Source organism: Gouania willdenowi, chromosome 7, assembly GCF_900634775.1.
Source record: "Gouania willdenowi chromosome 7, fGouWil2.1, whole genome shotgun sequence".
Classification (NCBI taxonomy): domain Eukaryota; kingdom Metazoa; phylum Chordata; class Actinopteri; order Blenniiformes; family Gobiesocidae; genus Gouania; species Gouania willdenowi.
Window position 1 is genome coordinate 8,810,398 of NC_041050.1, and position 25,801 is coordinate 8,836,198.

Here is a 25,801-nt window from a genome sequence, read left to right on the forward strand (position 1 = left end):
CAAAAGAAGAATATTGATACACACATACAGACAGGATATATACTGTACATCACATGTGTCAAACCCACGGCCCGGGGGCCAATTCCAGCCCTTTGGAACATTCAATTTGGCCCACAGGAGACAGCAAAAATGACAGAGAAAACATTAATAATTGTGTAAATGAAACTCAACAATATTTGCAGGTGTTCACAGTTTTCCCTGTGCTTATATCACATGATTGCAGTCATTTTTTATGTTAAACAGTTGGAAAAAAAAACTCAGATTATGATATAATATTTTCCTCAATTTAATAGAAATTGGTCAAAAAATCTAGGAAATTTAAAGTGAAGATCCTATTGGGCCTGATATCTGTCAGTTATTGCTTGGATATTGTCAGTTTCTTACATATTTTATATTTTATGCATACGTAGAAGTGCAGACTAGGGCACAATAATGTTGAAATGTTGAAATTTGTGGCCCACTTGAGATCAAACTGCTCCGTATTTGGCCCCTGAGCTAAAATGAGTTTGACATCCCTGCTGTACATGAACACATTCTTAAGATGCCAAAATCTGATTCAAGGCAAAGAAGCAAAAACTGTTAAATTAAAATCAGAAACTTTAAATAGTAACACTGTCAACGTAAAAGACTGTGATAAATAAGAAAAGGCAAACTTGTGCAAACTGTATTTCTGGGATAGCTACATGTAAAATTGTATTATTTCAAAATAAAATTGTTCAAATGGCAAATAATAAAACATGGATTAAAAAAAAGCTAAATATAACTGTGAACAATGAACAGTGTTGTCATTTTACCGATTAATCAGTCGGTTTCTATACAACAGACGTAATTACTGCTGATTTGAAAGCGGCAGCTTATAATGCAGAAAGCACAGAGTTCTAACTAAATAAAAAATCAATACATCAGTTACATATTAAAGCCCGACCAATTATTTGACCCATGTTGATTAATCGCTGATAGATAATAAAGCCTCGATGAATCACCCACACCGATTAGTCGGTCCAGCTCTATACAACAGATGTAACTAAACCCTTTCCAGGTTAACTTTGTTGTGTTGGCTCGACACAACAATGACATGAGCTAACAACACAGAAGAAGCTCTGCACCCCTGCACGTCTCTGTTTAGGACGTTTAATTATCGATTCAGCTGTAAAACCCACTTTTTAAATTCCTGAAATATTTTTGTTGCTGGATTCATCAGCTGAATTACTAGAACACAGGAACTGTGTTAAAAGTCAGGTTCTTGAAAGAAGCAAGTGATGAGTGATGATGGTTAGCTCAGATTTCCATGAATTTTCATATTAAAGGTATATCAGCGTTCAGCAGACTGTATGTAGACCTTTGGCTGTGCTATGTGGAATGAAAGGGTCTCTCCTGTGGGTCGTGACCCTGTGGATCATGGTGACAAAGACCCGCTTTCAAGATCACTCACCTGAAGCCATCTACTGGAAAAGTGAAGATAATAATATGTTAAGATCACATTAATGTTTCATCACTATTCTGACCCATGGGAGAGATAACGGTGGCACATTCTATACGGCCTTCTCAGGAATGCTGCGTTGGGAATAAAAGACGATATTGTAACGTGAGTAAAATAATATGCGTCGAATGGCGTTATTTTTACTGTACTCAGATTCCCACACACTTGTGTTGCTTATTGTTTTTGTGTCAACAGACTGAACTCTGGAAGTTACAATGGAGACGTGAGGTAAGCGCCGATCAGTCAGATCAACACCCAAAGGTGGTCCAAAGTCTGCAGATTAATCCATAATCCCTGAGCCCAAACCAAAGCAAACAACCTCCCTGACCTGCTTTCCCACCATTGGCAGTAGTTTGTTCATCATAAGCAAAAAAAAACTTTTATTTTACATCTAAATCATGGCTAAAATCTAATTTTGTAGAAACCAATGATAAAACCCAATCAGAGAATCACTTATTTAACAATGACTCTTTTTTCCTCTTAATGGGAGAGAAAGTTGATTTATACAAGCAGACCTACATGGAAATATGTAAAATAACCCAATCAGAAGCTTTAAGTCAGGGGTGTCAAACTGATTTTAGTTCAGGGGCCAAATACAAACCAGTTTTAACTGAAGTGGGCCGCAGATTTTAGTTTGGGAAGAAGAACAATTTTAACATCATTGAGCCCTTTTTTTATATCAGTCCCTGCTTGATCTCCACTTCAAAAATTCTTGATTTTATAACCAATTTTTGCGTAATTTAAAGGAATTTTGTGGGATTGTTTGTGAGAAATTGCAAGATTTTCTTTTCACAATTTGTAATTAAAATTGATTTATGTGATATAAGCAAAGAAAAACTGTAAGCCCAGAAAAATATTGTAGAGTTTTATTATATTTGTGAACTGGAATATTTAGTAATTTACACCAGGAAAATTAACAAATAAATCATTACAAATATGGAGTTTTACATTGTTTTTTTTTTTTGGGGGGGGGTTTGTTAAAAATGATAATCATAATAATGATAATATAAAAAATTTGAGAACCACTGATTTACAAAATAATTAATGCTGTCTGTCTCCTCCGGCCCAATTTGATGCTCTAAAGGGCCAGATTTGGTCCCCGGGCCTTGAGTTTGACACATGTGCTTTTAAGCCATAGTGAGTTTCTTCTTTAGATTAATTTCGTTTACATTTATATGATGCAGTTTTTTATATTTTCATCCCATGCATAATGGTATACAGTATATCAGTCACAGTTTGACCCTTGACCTTTATAAGCTAAAAGTGAAGATGCATTTTTAGATCAGACCAAAAGAGGAGGTCTTGTGTTCAAAAAAAAAAAAGTTTTGGGAGCCTAGATGCTGAATTGAGGGGAGGGAGATGAGGTTCAGGTTTCAGCCAGACTGGGGGTCTGGGGGAAGGACTAGTATTTTGGAATATACGAAGAGCCATACAAGGCACAGTGGACATAAAACCGCGGTGCTCGGCCTGACGCGGTGGGTGCAGAGTGCCAGCAGGGGCCCCGCGGTGGATTCCACTTAGAGTTTTGGAGGGTTTGACTGCATGGTGCCTTAAGTCTCTGGGATCACACATTCAACACACCACTGACAGACTGCCCTGGTCTGCTTTTAATCCTTCATTTCTCACCTGAGCTACTGCATGTCTAATATTTAGACATGTTCAGCTTTGTGGACTCAAGGACTGTTCTGCTACTTGTAGCATCTCAAGTTGTTTTACTATCCGTGGTCAGGTGTCAACGGGAGGACGACCGTAAGTTTCCTCTTTTTTTTTCTCTTCAAACATTTAAGTCGTACTGTTGTTTTTTCATCTTTATTTATGACAAATAGTGACTACATTTAAAACAAATATCACTGAATCATTGACAAACAATCAGGGCTTTGTTTTTAGTGTTGCCAGTTATTTCATTTGCTAAGTAGACAGTATAGATGTTAGGGCTGGGCGATATATACAGAAGCAAGATATATGAAGTTTTCTATTTTGGCAAGATAGAAAGTTACAATATCGCCTATATTGATGTACATATATATATATATATATATATATGTATATATTTCATAGTATATTTTGTTTGAAAAGACATGTTTAAGGAGTCACTGCTTTCACTACTTTACAGAATAGCGTGAAAAGCACAATTAGATTTCTGAGTGCGTCCCAACCCAGATCTACCCCTAAACATCCACACTAAAGAACTCACTCACACATGCTGTCCTTTGTAGGAGAAACAGCCAAAAGTGGCACATTTTGTTTATTAATAAATGCACATGTGTGGCATTTTGCATCAGTAAATGAATTGAATTGTCTTTCTGGTCAGAGATTTATATCATATATCGGCATTTTGAGAAAAAATATTAGGAGTTTTGGTCCATATCGCCCAGCCCTAATAGATGCTGGTTATTATTTCTGATACTCAGGTTTCTGTTGTCAAAAATGAAGAAAATGATCTTTAACATAATTTTATATTGATATGTGAGGCTGTCAAGGTGCTGATGTGAGATGGAGGACCAGGAGAGCGTCTGTTTGTCCTCTTTTGGGTTTTCAAATCATATGTTTTTCCCCTCTGTGCCCTATGCTACAAACTCACACCCTTTACTTATGGTTTTATACCACTTTCGTTGTTTCGTTTTACCTTGTATTTCTTGACGTCCTGTGGGTTAGAAGTTACCGACACCCACAGGGTTTCCCTGGTGCACACTCAGGCTTTTTCTGATGTAAAGTAAGTGACAGGGTCAGACAGTGCTTGACCTCACACCAGCAGGCTCAAAGGGGAGGACAGAAGAGCGCCTGCACACACCAAATGGACAACAGATGATGGACATATAACTGTATTTATAGCAATACACACTCTGTCCCATGTCATGTGAATCTTTTAGCTATAAATATACAACCAAATTTAGGGTGAATATTGATTTGAGGAAAAAAAAATTGATATACTGTATATAAGAGAAGAATCATTGTTAACCAATGTGTGAAAATAGATGTAAAAAAAAAAAAGGTTGTAAAGTAAAATTTCCATCAAACAATCAGCCTTTCTTAGTTGTCCAATGTGTTTGCTCTGGCGCTTAACATGGCCATGGGACCCAGATGGAGAAATTTAGAAGGAGCTTGTGTTTACTTTAGGCAGTAGCTTGTCAATTGGGCACAGTTTCCCCAATGAGAGAGCTTCATTCATACGAGCTGCAGAAATACCTCAGCCAGTGCTGCACATACAGCTTTTACCTGTGCTTTCAGTTAGTTAAATCACAGAAATCACATTTGGAAACACAACTGAGTTGAACCAGTTTCCACCGTGGTGGTTGCTAATCTTCCATGGGGTCCATCAAAAAATACAAAAAAAAAGAAATCAAGATTCTAATACAGTTAAGACAGTTAAAAATATACAGGAATATTACATAAAAAGGTACATCAAGACACATTTCCATTACACCAACAAATAAATTAAAAAATACATGATATATACATAAAAATATGTGCTTTTTACTTGCGTTCAGCATCAGAAACACTCTCTCATATTGTTTGTTGCAGTTATAAGTGTTACTTTATAAACAGGTTTTATTTGTGTTTGTCCACCTTTTCCTTTCCTGCTTTTGAGCCTAACCCATGCAGGGGCGTCCATGCAGCTTGAGTCCTGGAGGGCCCCTGCCCTGCTAATGTGGAATGTTTCCTTCTTCTGACAGACCTGATGTGAATTCTGCATAGTTGTCTGGATGTGAACAGGGAAGCATTTACACATGCGGCACAGCAGGCCTCCAGGACTATCAGAGTTTGGACATAATTCCTGCCCTATAACAATCCTTATACCTTGACCCCCTTTTTTCCCTTAAATCCTCATTTTCCAGCGTAACTCATTAAACGAACCGATTCCAAACAGCTGCCTATCTTGTCTAATATGCTCTCAACCCCTTGCTTCTTTTCCCGCCAACCTGCCACACGCCCGCCCCCCCCCCGCTGACCCCCACAGAGGAGTCTGGTGGCTGCATCCAGGAAGGACAGCAGTATAATGATAAGGATGTGTGGAAACCAGAGCCCTGTCGCATCTGCGTGTGCGACAGCGGAGCGGTTCTGTGCGATGAGATAATCTGCGAGGAGATCAAAGAGTGTGCCAACCCTATCATCCCACCCGGAGAGTGCTGCCCCATCTGCTCCGCTGATGCCCCCATTGGTTGTAATTTATTTATTCACTCACACATAAATAAATTACTCTTCTTGCTTCTTGCATTCATTTCCTTCTTGACTGACACTTTGTTAATGGGGGAACTGTCAACTGGAGGCTGCCTGATCAAAACAAGTCAAGGTGTAATTTTGATGATTTGGGTTTCACTAAATTTCTTACAGTTTTATGGCTTCATTAATCTTCCTCCGATGTTCCCTCTTCCAAAGTGACTCTTAAATAAAGTTTTCTTCAAGGGCTGAGTCACAGATACTATATCAGGACTGAAACTTTTCTTTCCCTGATGTGTGTTTTTTGGGTCTTTATGAAAACTGTAGCTGAGATTACAATGTTTGCTGCTAATTACAACATGATATGATTTAGATCATTCTAAATCTACTTCCTCTACAACTTTAAATAGTTCCTATACCCGTGTGATGTCTTTAAAGACATCGTACTGTGAGAAAATCCATTGATTGAAATCGTCAAATCAGACTTTTCATGTAAGTGAAGATTTTCAGATGCTTTTATTCACTTTATTCTAGGATTCCTCACTCGAATCAGATTCTGTAAACCGTTATGAGTCGCTGTGGGCCATCAGAAATAAAAAGCTAGCCTTTTTCTATAATCATTAGCTCGACTCAACGTTAAGGCAACGAACTGCCACTGATTACCAATCTGTGATCACTTTTGTAATAGACTTTACCTTTTTATTTTTCTATCCGAATGACGCTTTTTGCTTCTCGCAGTGCTTGCTTGTTGCTTCTGCTTCATTCCTCACTTTGTAGTTTTAATGGGGATGCGGTTTCCTCGCCCTTGGGTTTGGTACTTGATCTCTAAGTCATTACGTTTCCCTGCAGGTTCTTCTTCTTTGACATGAAAACAACTGTTCACTCTGCACGTCTGTGACTCATCTGAGATGTTCTTTCTTTCAGTTTAAATTGTGTTTCATGCTCATTCTCTAATTGTGTTATTTCCTCCATCATCCCTTCCTCCACAACATCAGAGACAATTGGTGCTAAGGTGAGAGTAATAGGAAACACAGCAGCAATAGTTTTGATGGATTCTATGTTTGAAAAGCAATACTTATTATATTTTTCCATTTTCCACCCAGGGCCAAAAGGGAGAACCAGGAGAGATTGCAGATGTAAGTATGAATAAAAGTGCAGAACAATGTGATATTAGTTGATTATTTTCAGTTTCCATAGATCAAGGTTTTTTTTTTTCCTTTGATGAAACATAATTAATTCTCACTGATAGACGGGCTCTACCCTTTAAATGAGGAGAAATCCTACATTCCTGAGACATAATGAACCCAATCAAATCCTCTTAGGGCTTCCCAGCAACTCTGCAGCCGGTGTCACATTAGGTGAAAAAAAAAAAAATCAGAGGTTACAAGCAGGTGATGCTTTTGCAAAAACTCATTCTGTCAAAGTAAATCCTCATCAGGTTGTGTTTGTAGCTGCGTGTTTCAGCCTTGCAAACGTTGGAATGTCCAATTCATTCACCCACGATAGTAGCAGAAGAATGAAAGCTCTCCTTTCATCTCTTGTGCAGGTTGTCGGACCAAAAGGACCACCAGGACCAATGGTATGAGACCAATTCATTATTATTAGACTGTTTAAATCTTTGATTGTAAAATGTAAACGTGATGACTAAGCTACAATTATCTTGAAACAATAAGGTTGTTGTTTTTTTTTAGGGCCCCTCTGGTGAGCAGGGACCCCGCGGTGAAGCTGGTGCAAAGGGTGATAAGGTGAGAAACACCCCAAAATGTCCTAAAAGATCAAAGATTTTAATCGACTGATAATAAGGAAAAATAAAAAGCATCATCTAATCATTACATTTTGGCTCATGGGTAGTCAGGTGTTGGGTCAGCTTTGTAATTAACAATAAAACAACTGCATTGAAATAAAATAATTCAACAATTGTTGTCGTTTGTTTCCATTAGTGAAAATATTTACTGAGAAAAAAACACTGAAACTGGAAAGAGTGTTGAAATGAAATGAAAAACAGATTAAGATAAGATGGTAAATGTAGTGATAATAACCAGCATGTACCCTAAGAAAGGAAGTGGCAAATGAAGCCCTTTTCATCTTGGAATTTACTTTAACAACTTAAACACTTCCTGCTCTCTGTTCCCAAGGGAAATATTGGACCTCAAGGAAGAGATGGTGAGCCTGGCACGCCTGGAAACCCTGGACCACCTGGCCCACCAGGACCACCCGGAACACCAGGTCTTGGAGGGGTGAGTATCAATGCATTAATACTCAAAGCATGAACAAAAATCAATAGGTTTTTCTATTGTTGATCCTCTAAAGCAGTGTCTGTCAAAGTGGTCTAGCTTCTTCATTCAAAATTCCTTCAAAATATTCAGCCAAGAATCCAAATCAAAGAAAGTATCTTCACAAAATTATTTAATGAGACTTTAGAACAGGTAATATGAAAATATTAATGTATTTCACAGCAGGGTAACATGGAAACAAAGAACTTATATACAGTAGTACCCCACAATGTCAAACAAGGATTTTTCACATATAGTTTATTTTAAAACATAAAAGTTCAAGGTATACAACACACAGTAGTAATAACTGTTTTAAAATCCAAACAACTATACAAATTAAAATTGTACTCATTTAATGTTCGTAGATAAATATAGACAAACATCTTTACTCTCTACTTTTAAAATTTTGATGTGTTTACATAAATCTCCCTTCAAAATAAAACCACTTTTCTTCCACCCCTTCCATTATCCTACCCTGACTCCTTCTTCCCTGTTCCCTTCCCCCTCACCTAGGTGTAACACTGCCCTTTCTATTTAAGTTCTCCCTTTAATAAAGTGTTTGTTACCTTTCTTTAGCTGGTGATGGTCACAATTAAGCAATTAAATAAATGCATTTATTTAACTGCAATGATAAAATGTATGTATTGCTGTCACAAAAAGATTGCACTATCAATAATAGTGTGTTGACCTTCGACAGTCACAGCATGTGCAGACAAGTTAGAGGAAAGAAAACACGGATCCCACATTTAGGTCCTGATCCATTAGTGGAGAATCCCAGTTCTTGACTGAAACTCTGAATCAATCACATGATGTAATCCAACAAGTGGCATGAAGTGTGATCTGTGACTGTTTGAGCACCAGTGGACTGACTTTTATTCTATTACATGATGTTTGTGTGCAGAACTTTGCTGCTCAGATGGCTGGAGGATTTGATGAGAAGGCCGGAGGTGCACAGATGGGTGTGATGCAGGGGCCAATGGTGAGCAGAGTGGATGCTTGAATGTGCACAAGAACATGCAATGCAGTTTAGTGGCTCCTCACTAACGTAAAACACACATAATGTGTGCAGAGCTCTAAGATGTTGCTGAAAAGCAAGTAGAATGTTGATCCAATGATAAGTAACAGAATGACAACACTGCCACCATGTGGCTCAGAACAGGAGCTACAAAATGAGCTTCATTTATGTCAATCAAGGAAAAATAAAGTAGACAAAAATGAATGAAATTCTCATTAAGAAGAGCTAAGAATACATGTTATATTTAAAAATATTTTATGCAAGTGACAAGATCTCTTGACCCTAAAATTGACGAGTAAGATCTATTTACGCAGTAATGTGTAATTATTGTTATGTTTAGTGATTTTCTGGAGGTAACCCATCTGCATCAAATATTTAGTTTATTGTAATATTGTTTCTTGTATTATTGCATTTTCAATTTGTTCAAAATAACTCTGAATGTATTTAAAAATGTTGTTTGAATCTAATTTATTAAAGGATACTGTCATTGGTCAACAGTTCATAATAAAATAAAACTGTTAAGTAATATAATTGAGTCCAATATTTAGTGTTTTTTTTGTTTTGTTTAGGTTAATTTAGTTTAGTGTAAACCTATAAATTGAGCTTTGGTCACATAATTAATTTTTTTGGAAACAGTATTTTACCTCTTACAAGCAGCTTTTTCAATGTAGTCCAGATTAATTTACTACATTGACCAGAATTCCTTTGGGCTATTATGAACCTTCACAAGCATGATTTTTGTTTATTCTGCAGGGTCCTATGGGTCCTCGTGGTCCTCCTGGACCTTCTGGAGCTCCTGTAAGTACATTTATTTTATATATTAATATTAGACATCATGATTAAAAAAAAAAAAAAAAAAATAGGGTTAAAATGTGAATTTTTCATGTTAATAACATTTCTGATGTTTTAACCGTTCTTCTGTGTACCAACAGGGACCTCAGGGTTTCCAGGGAGGACCTGGAGAGGCTGGAGAGCCTGGTCCAGCTGTGAGTCCATTTAAATAAAATAAACTACATTTGAGTTCATCCTTAGGTTTTATTCATGCTTTCTGATTCTGATCTTATATTTAGAGCCATCAGTGTTGATACATGATCGTGTTTACTTTTGCACAGGGACCCATGGGTCCACGTGGACCAGCCGGACCAAGCGGAAAACCAGGAAGTGATGTAAGTTTTTTTATGAATAAACATTCAAACCATATTACAGGTGCTAATCAAGACTTTATAATGGCATAAATGTCATGTATCACATTATGAAAGCAGTTGTTTCTCATAGTTTAGTTCCTGTTACCGCTTCTTATACTTTGTAACAGATGAAAGCTTTTTTTCTAATGCTAAATTACAACTAAAAGCAGGAGTTGGCATTTTGTTGAATAGCAAAAAGAGATTATGTCATTAAAATTAATCAGACTCTTTGTTTGTATTAGATGGTAAAAAAATTTTTAAAAGTTACCTAAAATTAGAAAGTAGCAGCCCCAGGAATAAGGTGAATATGGTATGCCACTACAAAGGCTAAAACTACTTGTGTTTAAAGTTTATTAAATGGACATTTTAAGGGTTTTCCAACTGTTAATTTATTTTATTTTTCAAATGTTATTGAATTTTTTTGTTAAATGTTGTTTTTTTAATATATATCTTTTTAAATTAAATGTTCTCTTATTTGATTTCATTATATCATCCCCTCTTTTACTTTATTCTTTTATACTTTATTATACTTTACTCCACACAGTCTGCATGCTAGCCTGAGCCATTATTGATATCAATGACTTATTGTTATTTTTTTACTTGGTTTAAGGGTGAAGGTGGTAAACCTGGAAAAGCTGGTGAGCGAGGACCTGCAGGGCCTCAGGTGAGTTTTTCCCAAACTTTCACACAAAAATAATTCAACATTTCTATTGAAATAACTTTATCTATAGTGACAACACCAGGCTTGGATCAAGTAAAAATAGAAAAATGACAAACGTGTTTTTTTTCAGGGAGCTCGTGGTTTCCCTGGTACTCCTGGACTTCCTGGAATCAAAGGACACAGAGTGAGTTTGTCCATTATCATGTGATCAGTCTTCTCAGTGCATATAATAGTGGACTTAATGTTGGAGTTCTCATGGATGCTGATGTGCTTCCTTGTATAGGGTCACCCAGGTCTGGATGGAGCAAAGGGAGAGACTGGTGCAGCGGGGGCCAAGGTCAGGACTCACCTCAATATGAGCCAAAATCTCACGTGATTCCTTATGATGATTATTGATCTGATCTGTTCTCCTGTTACAGGGTGAAGGTGGTTCTGCTGGAGAGAACGGAGCTCCAGGACCCATGGTAAACATCCCAAACTTCATGTAAAGAAATAGTACTGATATATTCTACTCAAGTAGAAGTACCATTACTTGATTGAAATAGTACTCAAGTACAAGTAAGTCATACATCATCAAATCAAATCAGTCTTTATTTATAAAAAGCGCTTTTCGTACAAAAAATGCAGCTTTTTTTTACAATGTTAAAAAATACACGCACCCCGTACAAAACCTCGTCCATCACACTCAGACACACAGGTTAAAATAAGGACAGTGGTATTTAAAACACTCAAGTACAAGTAAAAAGTAGCTGAAAGTAAAAGTTACTAGTTAATTTCCCCCCCCCCCCCCCCACCACAGTTATTTTTGGTAATAAATCTTGCATACAGTAAACATCTCATGTATAAACTTAAAAAAAAGGAAGAGACAAAATCTTGCACAAGGTTTGTCAAAATGTACAATTTTTTTTAATTTTTTAAAAAAAATAAATTCAGTTCAAAATGAATGAATGGATCAGGCTCTAAGTATAGCTAAATGTATGAACAGTGCTATTCCAAATGTGCCATGTGGGTAACAACATAATAGGAAGAAACCCCAATCTGACCCCAAAAATGTGGCTGGGTGTTGATCACAAATGGCACAACTAAGAACATATGGGTTATGTTCAATGTGCCTTCATAAGTTTATGAAAAGACAATAAAATGGAAAAAAAAAATAAAAAATTACAAAAACTAACAATTTACTCAAGAAGGGTCACGTGTAGAAATGTAATGAATTACTTTGCTTCTTTTAAAACGTACTTAAGTACATGTAAAATGACTGATTTAGAAATATACACAAAAAAATACAAGTACCCATAAAAGCAACTCAATTACAGTAATGTGAGTACTTGTAATTAGTTCACCTCTGCTTATTGCATAAAACATGTGAATCTGTAATAAAAAAGAAAGGAAGTAGTTTCCATAGTTGAATGAAATGGGTTCAGATGAGCTGATCTTGTGTCACAGGGTCCACGAGGTCTACCTGGTGAGAGGGGACGTCCTGGAGCTGCTGGATCTGCAGTGAGTAATAAAATCATATCTGGTTAATGTGAAGTCAATGTGTTTTATGTGTTATTATCATAACCAGCACTGATGGTTCTGTCTTTGAACTCCTCAGGGTGCCAGAGGAAATGATGGCCTGCCTGGTCCTGCTGGTCCACCTGTAAGTACTGTGTGTCCCACTTTGTGTTACATACTGAATAATGGGAAATCAAAACATCTAATGTTGTCTTTACAGGGACCAGTTGGTCCTGCTGGAGCTCCAGGTTTCCCTGGATCCCCAGGAGCCAAGGTTTGTACATTTTATATTGTTAAAATAATAATTGAATGGTGATAGTGATGCTAATAGCAATAATAATTAATTAATAATTTCCATATATTTCTCCACCTCACCTGGCTATTAATAACTACTGGGACAAAATTGACAAAGTTGATTTGTTACATGTGCATATATTAGTATCAATCTGTATAAATGAATCTGCTTCCATCCTGTCCTGTTTTTTTTGTTTTTTTGGTGGGTTGTTGTTTTTTTCTATGGTTTTGTGTTTTTGCTTGAATTGTTTGTCATGCATTAAAAAATAAAAATAAAAATATTTAAATTTATTTTTTTATTAAAAAAGGAAGAAAAAAAATCTGTGACAACTAAAGTGTTATTTTGACATTCAGTTGTTTTGATTTAGCTTCAGTCTAGTGTAAGTCAATTCTTAATGATTTTTATTTAAATAATTCTGCAAAACTCTACGTATATTATTTAACTCGTATTGCCACACAGAGACTTTGGATTGGCTAATCTAACATCATGTCCCGCCCCTTTACATTCACATACTACTGATTGGACACATTTACCAGAGTTGATTTTTCTTGGTTCTTTTCAAGCAAATCACATTGATTTTTGTCATATTTTATCTTCTTGATGTTGTTTGCATTTCCTTTCAATCTTGTCTTTAGGTGAAACAACTCAAATGATGATAAAATACTTTTCCACCCCAATGTACAAGGAAAAATAAAAAAGGCCTTTTCAGTTAAAATGACCTCTATAAATGCATGATTTTCTATTTTTTTTTACACCATTGCTAATTGTTTGATTTCCACTTTCTATCCCTTGAGTAAAATTAAATCTGTTTACTGTCGTCACATCATACATATTAAACTGAGGCAGCAGGTGCAGAACATGTTTCTGTCGTGTAATTGTGTAATCAACGCTCCAGTGGAAAAAATAAATACATCTGCAGGTCAGTTCAATACAGACAGATTGATTTTGAATAATACGTGTTTGGTGTTCTGTTAGGGAGAAGCTGGTCCTACTGGTGCTCGTGGAACTGAAGGTGGACAGGGACCTCGTGGAGAAGCTGGTACCCCAGGATCTCCAGGACCAGCTGGAGCATCGGTTTGTCTCTTATTATCTTTTATAATCACTTTGATTGTTATGCAAGACTGCAATTTATTGATTTTTGCCTAAAATTTAGGGTAACCCTGGAACTGATGGGATTCCTGGAGCTAAAGGATCTGCTGTAAGCACCTTCTTTTTATTTTCAAACCCAGATTTTATATTTATAATTTAAATGTTCCTTAAGCTTAAAGTTTAAATCTATTTTTCAATGAAGGGGGCTTCTGGTATTGCTGGTGCTCCTGGATTCCCTGGGCCTCGTGGCCCACCTGGACCTCAGGGAGCAACAGGTTCTCTTGGCCCCAAAGGGCAATCTGTAAGTCATCCAAAGTTACCCTGAAAATACTGGGAACAAAACCACTTTATTCTGAAAAAAACACTGTAATGATCCATTTTTTTCCCTTTTCAGGGAGATCCTGGTCTTCCTGGATTTAAAGGTGAAGCTGGACCCAAAGGAGAGCTCGTGAGTCACTAAAATTACACACCGACAAAAAACAAGGTGTTTTTTTAGAGCCATAATTTAGTTATTTACATGTCCTCTCATTTCCAGGGTCCCGTTGGTCCTCTAGGACCACCCGGCCCCTCTGGAGAAGAAGGAAAGAGAGGCGCTCGAGGAGAGCCTGGAGCTGCTGGACCACTTGGACCTCCAGGAGAGAGAGTAAGACATCATGAAATGCATGACACCTGAAAAGTATAAAGACATTAATGATTCTGTAAAACACACTTTAATAAAATGTCTGTTGTTGTTTGTGTTCTTTGCAGGGAGCTCCTGGTAACCGAGGTTTCCCTGGTCAGGATGGTCTGGCTGGTGCTAAGGTAGGTCCTTCATACATTTTGCTGCACGTAGACCATGTAGAGAACTGGTCAATTATACTTCTAACTGCATAATTCACAATTAATTACAATTATGGCATAATTATAATTTAAATTGTAATTGAAAAAAAATCTGTTGCTGTTGCAGTCATAATTTAAATGTAATTGACTCTGTAATTGTACTTCTACCAAAATATATATGGGATTTCATGGAAATTCTACAAAACTGTTCATTACATTTCAATTAAATGCAAAACTGGAGAACCATTTTACAGTTCTATGGCTTACACATACGTAGTTAATAATTATTAAAATGTATTTCATATCCACTTTTCCCACGACCTGTGAGGATCATTTTACCATTAAAAATAAATAAATAAATCGAGGGGTATACTGGCAGCAAAAAGGCCCAGAGACCCACACCAAAAATATCAATGCCAATATTTTCATGGATAAAGAAGCTGAACAAGAAAACCAAGAGATGACTAACAAATTGCATGATGGATAATATTTTTAGTGTATTTTACAGCTAATTTAAGACATGGGAGACAGCCGACCTGTTATCATAAGAGATGCTAACAGAAAGCTAACACAAGAGGAAGGATAACATTTTGCTGTTTGTGGTTATTTATTACATTTATTTTAGGCACAGCAAGTGTGATTAATTGTAATTGAACATTAGTAATTGAGAGCAAAATTGTAATTGATTTTCAGGGGTAAAAAAAACAATTTTTAATTTTAATTGTATTTGAAAACATGCTGGTTATCGTAATCATAATTGAGTTGTAATTGAACATGGATAATTGCAAATGTAATTTACCCCAACCCTGCAGTCATCATGTGTCTGTCCGATTGTCTTCAGGGGGCTCCTGGTGATCGTGGTGTTCCTGGAGCTGCTGGACCTAAAGGTGGCACAGGAGACCCTGGACGCACTGGAGAGTCAGGTCTTCCTGGAGCCAGGGTGAGTCTCACATCCTCACTCATTATTAATTAATCATTATTAGCTCTGTAAAGATCAGATGATAATAATCTATCATATGTGCGCACCGTTCTCAGGGGCTCACTGGTCGTCCTGGAGATCCTGGTCCTCAGGGCAAAGTTGGGCCTTCTGTGAGTAAACATTGATTAATACATATATTTAGATGATAAAAGATAACTACATGTACAGTACAGTGTTAAACATGACGTCCTTTCCTGTGACAGGGCGCTGCAGGTGAGGACGGTCGCCCCGGCCCACCCGGTCCACTGGGAGCCCGTGGACAGCCAGGAGTAATGGGATTCCCTGGACCAAAGGGAGCCAATGTGAGTCAAGTCAAGTTCATTTGTGGCACTTTTCATGTACAGCACAATTCAAAGTGCTTTACACAAAACATACAATACAGCACATTATAAAAATTACATTTAAAACGTGAGGAAAAATTAGAACAATGTCAATCAATAAAACAGGATAATAGCAAATTAAATAGTGTGACTGTTTAATTAAAAGTGAATAGAATAGAAATGTCTTTAACCTTGATTTAAAAGAGCTGAGAGTTAGGGCGCACTTGCAGTTTTTTGGGAGTTTGACCACAGATGAGGAACCTAAAGCATCTGGATGGTTCATGTCAGAGTAGAGGGACTGGGGTGTATTGTAGTCCTGTGCCATGTAGTGCTTTATACGCATGTAACAGTATTTTAAAGTCAATTCTCTGACTGACTGGAGGCCAATGGAAGGATTTGAGAACCGGGGATATGTGATCCACTTTCTTTGTGTTTGTGAGGACTCGGACAGCTCGTTCTGAATTAATAGCAGTTTTTTTTATTGATTATTTAGGGAGACCAGAGAGCATTACAGTAGTCCAGTCTACTAAAGTTAATGCATTAACAAGGGTTTGCAGGTCCTGCTGTTTGTTCTTTGATATGTTATTTAGGGGATAATAAGCTGATTTAGTAACTGTCTTTGTGTGGCTAGTTTGGTTTGTGTTTTAAGCCATTATTTTTAAAGCTGGTTGCTAACTGTCAGTCTTTCTTCTTACAATTTTGGTTTTCTCTGAGTTTAACTGAAGAAAATTTTGACACATGCCATTATTAATTTTGATCAATGCAATGTATCAAGTTTTCTAGTGGTCTATAATCTCCTTGGGCTACAAATATGTAAATTTGCATGTCGTCTACATAATCATGGTTGCATATTTTGTTGTTTTTTTAGTATCTGAGTCAATGGGAGCATGTAAATGTTGAACAGTAGGGGGCCCAAAATAGAGCCCTGGGGAACGCCACATGCCATTTTTGTTGGCTCAGATTTGTATTGTGTGAGAACTTCCCTGACAAAAGGAAAACCTCAACTCACGTACATTTTAATGTGTGAATATACCTCTAAACATTTGTCCCCCACAGGGTGAACCTGGAAAACCAGGAGAGAAGGGTCTTGTGGGTCGTCCTGGTCTGAGAGTGAGTTTATTCACTGTTTAATCTAAAAACCAAATAATGCCCTGATGAAGAAGATCATTATCATCTGACGGTGGTTCATTTTTCTTCATCTGCCCTCTCTGAACAGGGTCTGTCTGGAAAAGATGGTGAGACTGGTTCTGCTGGACCTCCTGGCCCTGGGGTGAGTACTTTATTATCATTAGATGTTGCTAAATTTGTCATTTTACTCCAAGCATTAAATGATCCTGTTTGTGTCTCATCAGGGACCTGCTGGAGAAAGAGGAGAGCAAGGACAGCCTGGACCTTCAGGTTTCCAGGTGAGACCATGTTCTCACACCTGCTGATACAGATACGGAAGAAGAAAAACCTTAAATCTGCTCAGCAAACACTCTACTATAAACACAATGCATGTTTCTCAGGAGTTTACGTTGTAACATCCATCAGATAAAACTAACTTTTAAAGACCTTGTAAACATCATCTCACTAACTACTTTGCTTCTACCTATCAGGGCCTGCCTGGACCTTCTGGTGCTCCGGGAGAGGCTGGAAAACCTGGAGACCAGGTGAGTGTTCTGTCCATCCAATCAGTGTCCATATTTTTGAAATAATTTTATCTCAAGACAGACCTTACGTCATGGACGATTCCATTAAAATTTGGAGAGGATTCTGATGAATATACTGATTTAAAAAATCGAAATACCCATTTCTCTCTCCATCGTTGAGAAAAATAAATAAATAAATTAAAAAAAAAAAAAATATATATATATATATATATATATATATATATCGTATCTCGATTCATAATAACCGATTTTTGTTCAATTTGACTCAGTTATGTTGAGTTGGTTCCTCAGTTACCCACTGAGTTTCATTTAGATCAGATAAGATTGTGCATATTATCACAATTTGGGAGTGCCCGTACATTTGGACTTAGTATATCATCATTACTGGGACAGAAATTTTTCACAAGCCTTTGAAGTATGATAATTGAACCATGATCAGGATCAATAATCTAAATAACTGCCAATACTGCTCTTCTTTCAACATGTTTGGCCTTATAGTTATTTATAAGCCTTTTTTTTTCAACTCAGGTCTTGTTTAGGAGGTTATTAGTTTCATCACAAAGCAAATTTTATGATAATGTAAAGTAATTATGATGGTGTCTTGCAGGGTGTTCCTGGAGAGGGTGGAGCTCCTGGTGCTGTTGGACCCAGAGTGAGGGTTTTTCAACAATGATCAATGTGTATCATCCTCAATGAGCAGTACCAGCCATTTCCAAGCTCTCCTGTTTACTCCTGGTGTCTGTGTTTTCTGACAGGGTGAGCGTGGTTTCCCGGGTGAGCGAGGAGGAGCTGGAACTCAGGGTCTGCAGGGACCACGTGGACTTCCTGGAACACCCGGAAGTGATGGACCTAAGGTCAGTTGGAGTTATAAAATTTAAATTAAAAAAAAAAGTTCTTTTAGTTAGAATTTAATTTGTGTTCATCTTGTTTTCGACTTTTTATTTAGTTTGGATTAGCTTTATTTAATCCACCCTATTTTAAAATAACAAATCTTGTTTTCTTCATCAGTCAAATATAAAAAGTGCAGGTTTTGATTAGACAGTACATTCAAGCAGAGGAGCATTTTCTGCATTTTCTTTCAAACAAATAGATTTTGAGTACACAAGAGCAAATGGTACAGTATATTCAACATGCAACACTTTATTTCTCTTAATTTACGTATGTACTAGTTATTGTTTCACCACTTCTGAAACATTTCATAGGAAATCATCATTTTACTTGCCACAAACGAACAACTTTATTTTAACTAATCGTATGTGACATGTTTGTATGATTTAACAAATATGTAAGATCTTACAAAAATCGACTTTGTGTAGATTTCATTGCAATCCGTTCGCAATTGTTACACAGTATGACAAACGTGATCAAAAACTAATTATCAAAAAGACTATTTGGGGTTGCTATAAATTTGTGATATAAAAATGGGGTCACGATTTAAAAGAAAAAACCCACAGCTCTGATTAAAGATATTTAGATATTTTATGCTACAGCTATGAAATGCAGTGTCGACATTATTATGCATGTTTGAGCTCTTCACCTGTAATTAAAAAACCAAAAATTGACTCACCTGAATGAATTGATTTACTTGTATGATCATTAGGGAGCCATTGGACCAGCTGGTGCTGCCGGACCACAGGGACCACCAGGTCTGCAGGGGATGCCTGGAGAGAGAGGAAACGGTGGCATTCCTGGACCCAAGGGAGACAGAGTGAGCAACAGATTTCATAAGAAGTTTTAAAAATGCATGTGATAAATAGTACGTTTAAGGTTGTAGTCATCCATCATTTTAAAGTATCACTTTCCCTTTCATGCAACAGGGCGACAATGGACAGAAAGGACCTGAGGGTGCTCCTGGAAAAGACGGTTCAAGAGTAAATTCAGATTAAATCCCTCTGAACGAATGAAAACTCAATTAACTGTTGTGTGTTTAATTCTCTGAAATTCTCCTTTCCATTAAAAGGGTTTGACTGGTCCTATTGGTCCTCCTGGCCCATCTGGTCCCAACGGTGCAAAGGTAAGAGCGACAGTGTGAATATGTGGATTAACGTTGGCTTCTGTGAATGTTGCTTGCTGACAGTTTCTAACCTGTTTAGGGTGAAACTGGAGCCAGTGGCCCAAGTGGTGCTCCTGGTTCACGTGGTGCTCCTGTAAGTACCGTTTTTTTAGAAAATCGCTCTATACACTTTTAAAGATGTTCTAACTCTCTGGTTAAGTGTTTATATTGTTAGTATTTTGATTCTTTTCAGTTCTGAATTCTTAAATATAAATTAAATTAAACTTGTTCAGTGTAGACTACGATACAGCTACAGTCTGTTGTCATTAATATCAAAATAATGAATATTTATGCAAATAAATACACAATAATAAATTGATAATGAAAAATTAATACCATCTAAGTCCGCATCCCATGATTGACAACATTTCTAAGTATCTCAGATGTTCAATAAACCTAAAATGGAAAATTGGAATGAATTACAGAAGCAGCTGAGATTGTTCCCTTCCCACAATAATGAATTATTAAGGAAACTGCCGAGTGTGCAACATTTGGATTACAACAATTACATTAGTCAGAGCTGCAGAACCATACAATATTTCAAATTAAACAGCTGAGTTTGTCCCATTCATCAACATTGTCCTCTTTACTCATTATCGACAATTAAATAAGTACAAGTTGTGAAAGATTAAAAAGATATTTTGTATTTTTCATTATTACAAATTTGACATAAAGATAACATGTAGCACTAAAAGCACTAAGCTAAATAAATCTTTAATAAAGTGATGCATCATATATTTACATATAACAAGCATCTCTCCTGTAATTGTGCAGGGTGACCGTGGTGAGAATGGTCCTCCAGGACCTGCTGGCTTTGCTGGTCCTCCTGTAAGTTTACGTTTATTTTTCTATTTGCAACAATCTGAACAAATGCAATAAAGTAACCTCTCTGTTCTCTTTACTATATTTAGGGTGCAGATGGTCAGCCTGGGCTTAAGGGAGAAATTGGTGAGGGTGGACAGAAGGGAGAAGCTGGTGCTTCTGGACCACAGGGACCATCTGGAGCACCTGGACCTGTGGTAAGTGTCTGAACTGAAACTAAAGAAGTCCTGAAACCAAATTGTTCCACTCAGCACACAATTCTTGGTTTAATTGGGCTTTTTTTTCTTTCCCTTTTTAGGGACCAACTGGTGTAACTGGACCTAAAGGTGCACGTGGTGCTCAGGGAGCTCCTGTAAGTAACACCATTGTTGTCCACAAACAGCACGTTAAACAACAACAAGTTTTTGGTCAATCTAATTAAAGCGTAAAGTTAGACAAACAGCTCAGGGAACATTATATTATTAGCTTCTTTCTGATGCAATTCAGTTCTAAATGTGGAAACAAACTTTTCAGGAAAGTCTATGATACTTGTTGTCCAATAAATGTTTGTGATTGGTAGGGGGCCACTGGTTTCCCTGGTGCTGCTGGAAGAGTTGGAACTCCTGGTCCTAATGTGAGTATTTTACCAGAAATGTCTGGGAGAAGAGAAATGATTGTTCTTTATTGATTACATTTGTGAATGCACTCTCTGTACAGGGCAACCCCGGAGCTAGTGGTCCTGCTGGTCCTGCTGGTAAAGATGGACCAAAGGGTGCTCGTGGTGATGCTGGTCCTCCCGGAAGACAGGGAGATGCTGGTCTTCGTGGACCTCCTGGTCTACAGGGAGAGAAAGGAGAAGCTGGAGAGGATGGACCTCCTGTAGGTTCTTCTTTATGATTCAACAATTGCATCATCATCTTTAGCACACCCTGGAAACATGTTAGTCAGAACAACCTGTAAGACCAACAACAAGCTGTCCTAAACAGTTCCTGTGTGCTTTGTCTTTGCAGGGTGCTGATGGGCCTTCAGGTCCACAAGGTCTGGGTGGATCTCGCGGTATTGTTGGTTTGCCTGGTCAGCGTGGAGAAAGAGGCTTCCCTGGTCTTCCTGGACCTTCCGTAAGTGCTTCAGTATATATGTGATAAGGATTTGGATTCAAACTGAACCTCCTGCTTTCGTCCAAATAACATGGTCAATATGAATTGATGTAATTTAGTTTCTGGTCTTTTCTAGGGAGAGCCTGGAAAACAGGGTGCCCCTGGTAGTGGTGGGGACCGTGGACCACCTGGACCTGTTGGACCACCTGGACTTTCAGGACCTGCTGGAGAGACTGGTAGAGAGGTCAGAAGTGCATCTGATTATGTGGATATTGACATGCAATAAGATACTGTACACACATACTGTATAATAGCAGAGAAGGATCACAGTATTGTAAGTGATGAAATACGTTCTACCATGTTTTTGTTTCTCAGGGAACCCCCGGATCAGATGGACCCCCAGGTCGGGATGGAGCTACTGGAGTCAAGGTTGGCCGAGCCCAATAAAGTCTACCTTACATTCCCACTGTTCCTGCCTCACCCACCTTCTGTTTTTCGCCTTCAGGGAGAGCGAGGAAACACCGGTCCTGCTGGAGCACCTGGAGCTCCTGGTTCCCCCGGGGCTCCAGGACCCGTCGGACCACTCGGGAAGCAGGGAGACAGAGGAGAAGCCGTGAGTACAAGACAAAACAAAATACGAGCCATTGAGGCCCATCTTCATCATTCAAAAATTTACTTTTTTTCCATTAGGGTGCCCAAGGACCTGCTGGACCTTCTGGACCTGCCGGAGCAAGAGGAATGGCTGTAAGTGTCCTCTTCTCTATCCAAACCCATATCAATCCATCCATTTTAGGTTTCTTATTTGAAAAAGCGCTTTACGAATTTAGGAAATATATGATAACTTTTACTCCAGGGACCTCAAGGGCCACGTGGAGACAAAGGAGAAGCTGGTGAGGCTGGAGAGAGAGGACAGAAGGGTCACCGTGGCTTCACAGGTCTACAGGGACTTCCTGGACCTCCTGTAAGTAATCCTGGTCTCACAGGTCATCCTGGCAGAATTGCTTTAATCTGTCAACTCATTTTGGATTGTCCTTTTCTTCAAAGGGTCCTGCTGGAGATTCTGGAGCTTCTGGACCTGCAGGACCTAGTGGTGCTAAGGTAAGAAAATAGGCTAAAATAGTTAAAACATTCTCAGGGGGTTTTTTGTACTTGTAAGCTGGGTGCAGATGAGTGATTAAGAGACAGTTCTCTTCAATTACCCACCACTGTGATAAGAGTTAGAACCTGTTCATACAGTAATTACTCAAAGTAAGATAGAAAAGAAAAAAAGGCACAGTTGCTGTTAGGGTTTGTGAAATTACCCTAAATTAGATCAGAATCTGGCTTCAATATTGAATATAAATAAACTGAGCACTGTGCAAGATCAAAAAAAGAATGAAAATGCCAGCATACAACAAATAGTCTTTCTAGACACAAAATGGATCAGAAGAAATGTACAATCCTTTATAGGAAAAGCTTGTTTCATATCTAGTGTCACAGCCATTTTGTATGAATCCTGTAGGGACCAGCAGGACCACTTGGACCAGCTGGCAAAGATGGATCTAATGGACAGCCTGGCCCCATTGGACCCCCTGGACCCCGTGGACGCTCTGGAGAAACTGGTCCAGCTGTATGTGACATACTTAACCTTCACGGGTTTGCTACTCTGCTTCAAAAAAGGTCTCACATGTTCCTTCTGTCCCCCCCTTTAGGGTCCTCCAGGTAACGCTGGACCTCCCGGTCCTCCTGGTCCTCCTGGCCCCGGCATCGACATGTCTGCTTTTGCCGGCTTGGGACAGACTGAGAAGTCTGGCGATCCTCTTCGGTACATGAGGGCTGATGAGGCTGCAACATCTCTGAGGCAACACGATGTTGAGGTTGATGCTACGCTAAAGTCCATTAACAGCCAGATTGAGAACCTGCGCAGTCCTGATGGCTCTCAGAAGAACCCAGCTCGCACCTGCAGAGATCTCCAACTGTGCCATCCCAACTGGAAGAGTGGTAAGTCAACTAGACAAAGGATTAACCAGGATTCTGCAAGGGTAGTTATAGTTGACCTTAAACTTAACAGAGAAATTTAAGGTTGTGGGTTTGTTAAATCAGGTTCTGATTAATGTTCCCTTATTGCTTCAGGTGATTACTGGGTTGATCCCAACATTGGAAGCACAGCTGATGCCATCAAGGTCTTCTGCAACATGGAGACTGGAGAGACCTGTGTTTACCCAAGCATTGCCCAGGTACCCAAGAAAAACTGGTGGACTAGCAAGAGTAAGGACAGCAAACACATCTGGTTCGGAGAGACTATGAATGGAGGATTCCACGTATGTGCACAAATCTGCCATTTTTAATCTTTCCAAGCAAAAATGTGTACAACAGATCACAGAAGTCACTACTTGCTTCTCTTCACACTGATTTCAACAGTTCAGCTATACTCAGGATGGCCCTGCAGCCAATGCCGCCAGCGTCCAGCTGACCTTCCTGAGACTTCTGTCCACTGAAGCCTCCCAGAAACTCACATACCACTGCAAGAACAGCATTGCCTACATGGACCAGGCCACAGGCAACCTGAAGAAAGCTTTGCTGCTGCAGGGCTCCAACGATGTGGAGATCCGTGCAGAGGGCAACAGTCGCTTCACCTACAGCGTGTTGGAGGACGGATGCAAGGTAAGTCCAGGGTCAAAGGGACTACTCCTTGTGTTTTATTAAGATTAGTCTACAAAGGGGTGGTTAAGGTGTGCAGGGTGAAAAAGGGTTGAGGAAAAGTGGAATAAACTGGTAGATTTTTACTCATGAGGGTTACTTGTTGCTGCATTTATAAACTGCTGAACAATTTTGTCTGATTTGACCCAACAGAGACACACAGGCCGGTGGGGTAAGACTGTCTTTGAGTACAAAACACAGAAGACCTCCCGTCTGCCAATCGTGGACGTGGCTCCTATGGACATCGGAGGAGCGGATCAGGAATTCGGAGTGGACGTAGGCGCAGTCTGCTTCTTGTAAAGACGAGTAACTCATTGACCCCCCCCCCAAAAAAAAAACAAGAAACACAGGAAATAAGAAAAACTCAACCATGAAACCTTACACAAGCACACCTCCACGGTAAAGAAGACTGGAAATTAAAAAAAGAAAAAAAAGAAAATCCGTTACTATGTTCTGTCACAACGAAGTGCTCTCCAAGTTGTACTCCCTGGATGTTAGCACTGAAGGGCACCGGCAATATCTTGTACACCACATCTGCATTCTCTGTCGACCCACTTCCTGAGATCCAGTCATGTTTCCCATGGACGGGAATGAGTCCAAAACCAGGAGGAAGAAGGACCAAGCAAACACATTATGGAGAACCGAAACATGACTCGATGTCACTTATTTATTGTCTAACCTGATTGGGCGGAGCTGAGGTAGGACTGGGCGGGTTCACTTTGTAAGTAAGACCATCCTCCCCACCTTAATTCTCCACTACACAGCCGCCCAGCCCTCAGTCTCAGTCCTAAATCACCTCCGCCTCTGTTTCCCCTCCTGACACACAAACATGCCATTAGACCCAAACAAAGGAATATGTCTCTGTTAGTTCAATCAGACCAGGCGCTCCCAACTGTGTATTATAAACCCCTGGTTCTCTTGTTGTAAAAGTCTGTGTTAATAAACAACCAGATGCTTTTATATATATTTCCACAGTATGTGTGTACATGTGTCTACGCACACCAACACTTTTCAGAAAGTATGGATTCATTTGTATGTTGCGATTTCCTGTACCCCGTGACGGCTCAGCAGAGGAAGGCCCAGTTCTCAAGTCAAATGTTTGAGGTTTTTTTTTTTTTTTAAATTGATGTCATCCAGATTGTTGGAAGCTATACTGTACCTCACACTGAACAACGCAAGTGAAAAGGCTGAATCTGAGCTGATGGACCTGGGACTGAATGGCCGTCTTTGCTTTGGGTTGATCTCTCTTCAGAAGGTGCTACGAGTTCTGTAATCCCCCCCCCCCAACACCCCCCACCCATGATTCCCACTAGCCTCACACCACACACTCACACTCCACCCTGGAGGAGGAGGGGGTGCAGCCAGGTTAAGACAAGGGGAGACAGAGGACCTCTGAGGACACCGACTAATCAGGGTGGGTTGTCTCTGTGTGTGTGAGGGCGTGTACATTTTTTAAAGTAATTTTATTATGAGCATTTTTTGTTTTTGTTTTGTTACACTTCTAATTGATGTAAATTGGAAAAAAAATAAAAGGAAAATGGAATTAAGAATAAAGCTGATTTGTGTGTCTTTGAAATAAAAATGGCAGTGATCTTTTTTTTTTTTTTTTTTTAAGATCATCTAATTTTTCCTGAAGGTGATAACTGACTCACTGGATTTAAGGGTGTTTGACTAAGTGTGAGAACATAAAAATACTAGAGTATAAGATTGTCCGTGGAGTACTATTTTTTCTACCTCTTCTTAACATGT

General features: G+C 38.7%; 1 protein-coding gene across 2 annotated transcripts; it reads left to right on the forward strand.

Annotated features, from left to right (window-relative positions):
* The first annotated feature begins 2,940 nt into the window (after window positions 1–2,940).
* On the forward strand, window positions 2,941–25,018 carry col2a1a (collagen, type II, alpha 1a). 2 transcript variants are annotated; one of them, XM_028452495.1, is made up of 54 exons: window positions 2,941–3,229; window positions 5,439–5,639; window positions 6,634–6,650; window positions 6,742–6,774; window positions 7,185–7,217; window positions 7,330–7,383; window positions 7,774–7,875; window positions 8,813–8,890; window positions 9,680–9,724; window positions 9,859–9,912; window positions 10,039–10,092; window positions 10,721–10,774; window positions 10,902–10,955; window positions 11,055–11,108; window positions 11,191–11,235; window positions 12,218–12,271; window positions 12,369–12,413; window positions 12,489–12,542; window positions 13,539–13,637; window positions 13,717–13,761; window positions 13,855–13,953; window positions 14,047–14,100; window positions 14,188–14,295; window positions 14,400–14,453; window positions 15,313–15,411; window positions 15,507–15,560; window positions 15,654–15,752; window positions 16,827–16,880; window positions 16,987–17,040; window positions 17,123–17,176; window positions 17,369–17,422; window positions 18,030–18,074; window positions 18,178–18,276; window positions 19,023–19,130; window positions 19,240–19,293; window positions 19,383–19,436; window positions 19,516–19,569; window positions 20,250–20,303; window positions 20,387–20,494; window positions 20,596–20,649; window positions 20,857–20,910; window positions 20,994–21,155; window positions 21,287–21,394; window positions 21,510–21,617; window positions 21,749–21,802; window positions 21,879–21,986; window positions 22,064–22,117; window positions 22,227–22,334; window positions 22,418–22,471; window positions 22,875–22,982; window positions 23,065–23,353; window positions 23,486–23,673; window positions 23,774–24,016; window positions 24,206–25,018. In XM_028452495.1, exons 1-54 carry the CDS (start codon window positions 3,136–3,138, stop codon window positions 24,350–24,352), a joined length of 4,467 nt encoding a protein of 1,488 aa, XP_028308296.1. In that variant the 5' UTR covers window positions 2,941–3,135; the 3' UTR covers window positions 24,353–25,018. The 2 variants fall into 2 exon arrangements, with proteins under 2 accessions (XP_028308296.1, XP_028308297.1); XM_028452496.1 differs by lacking the exon at window positions 5,439–5,639.
* Window positions 25,019–25,801: the final 783 nt, after the last annotated feature.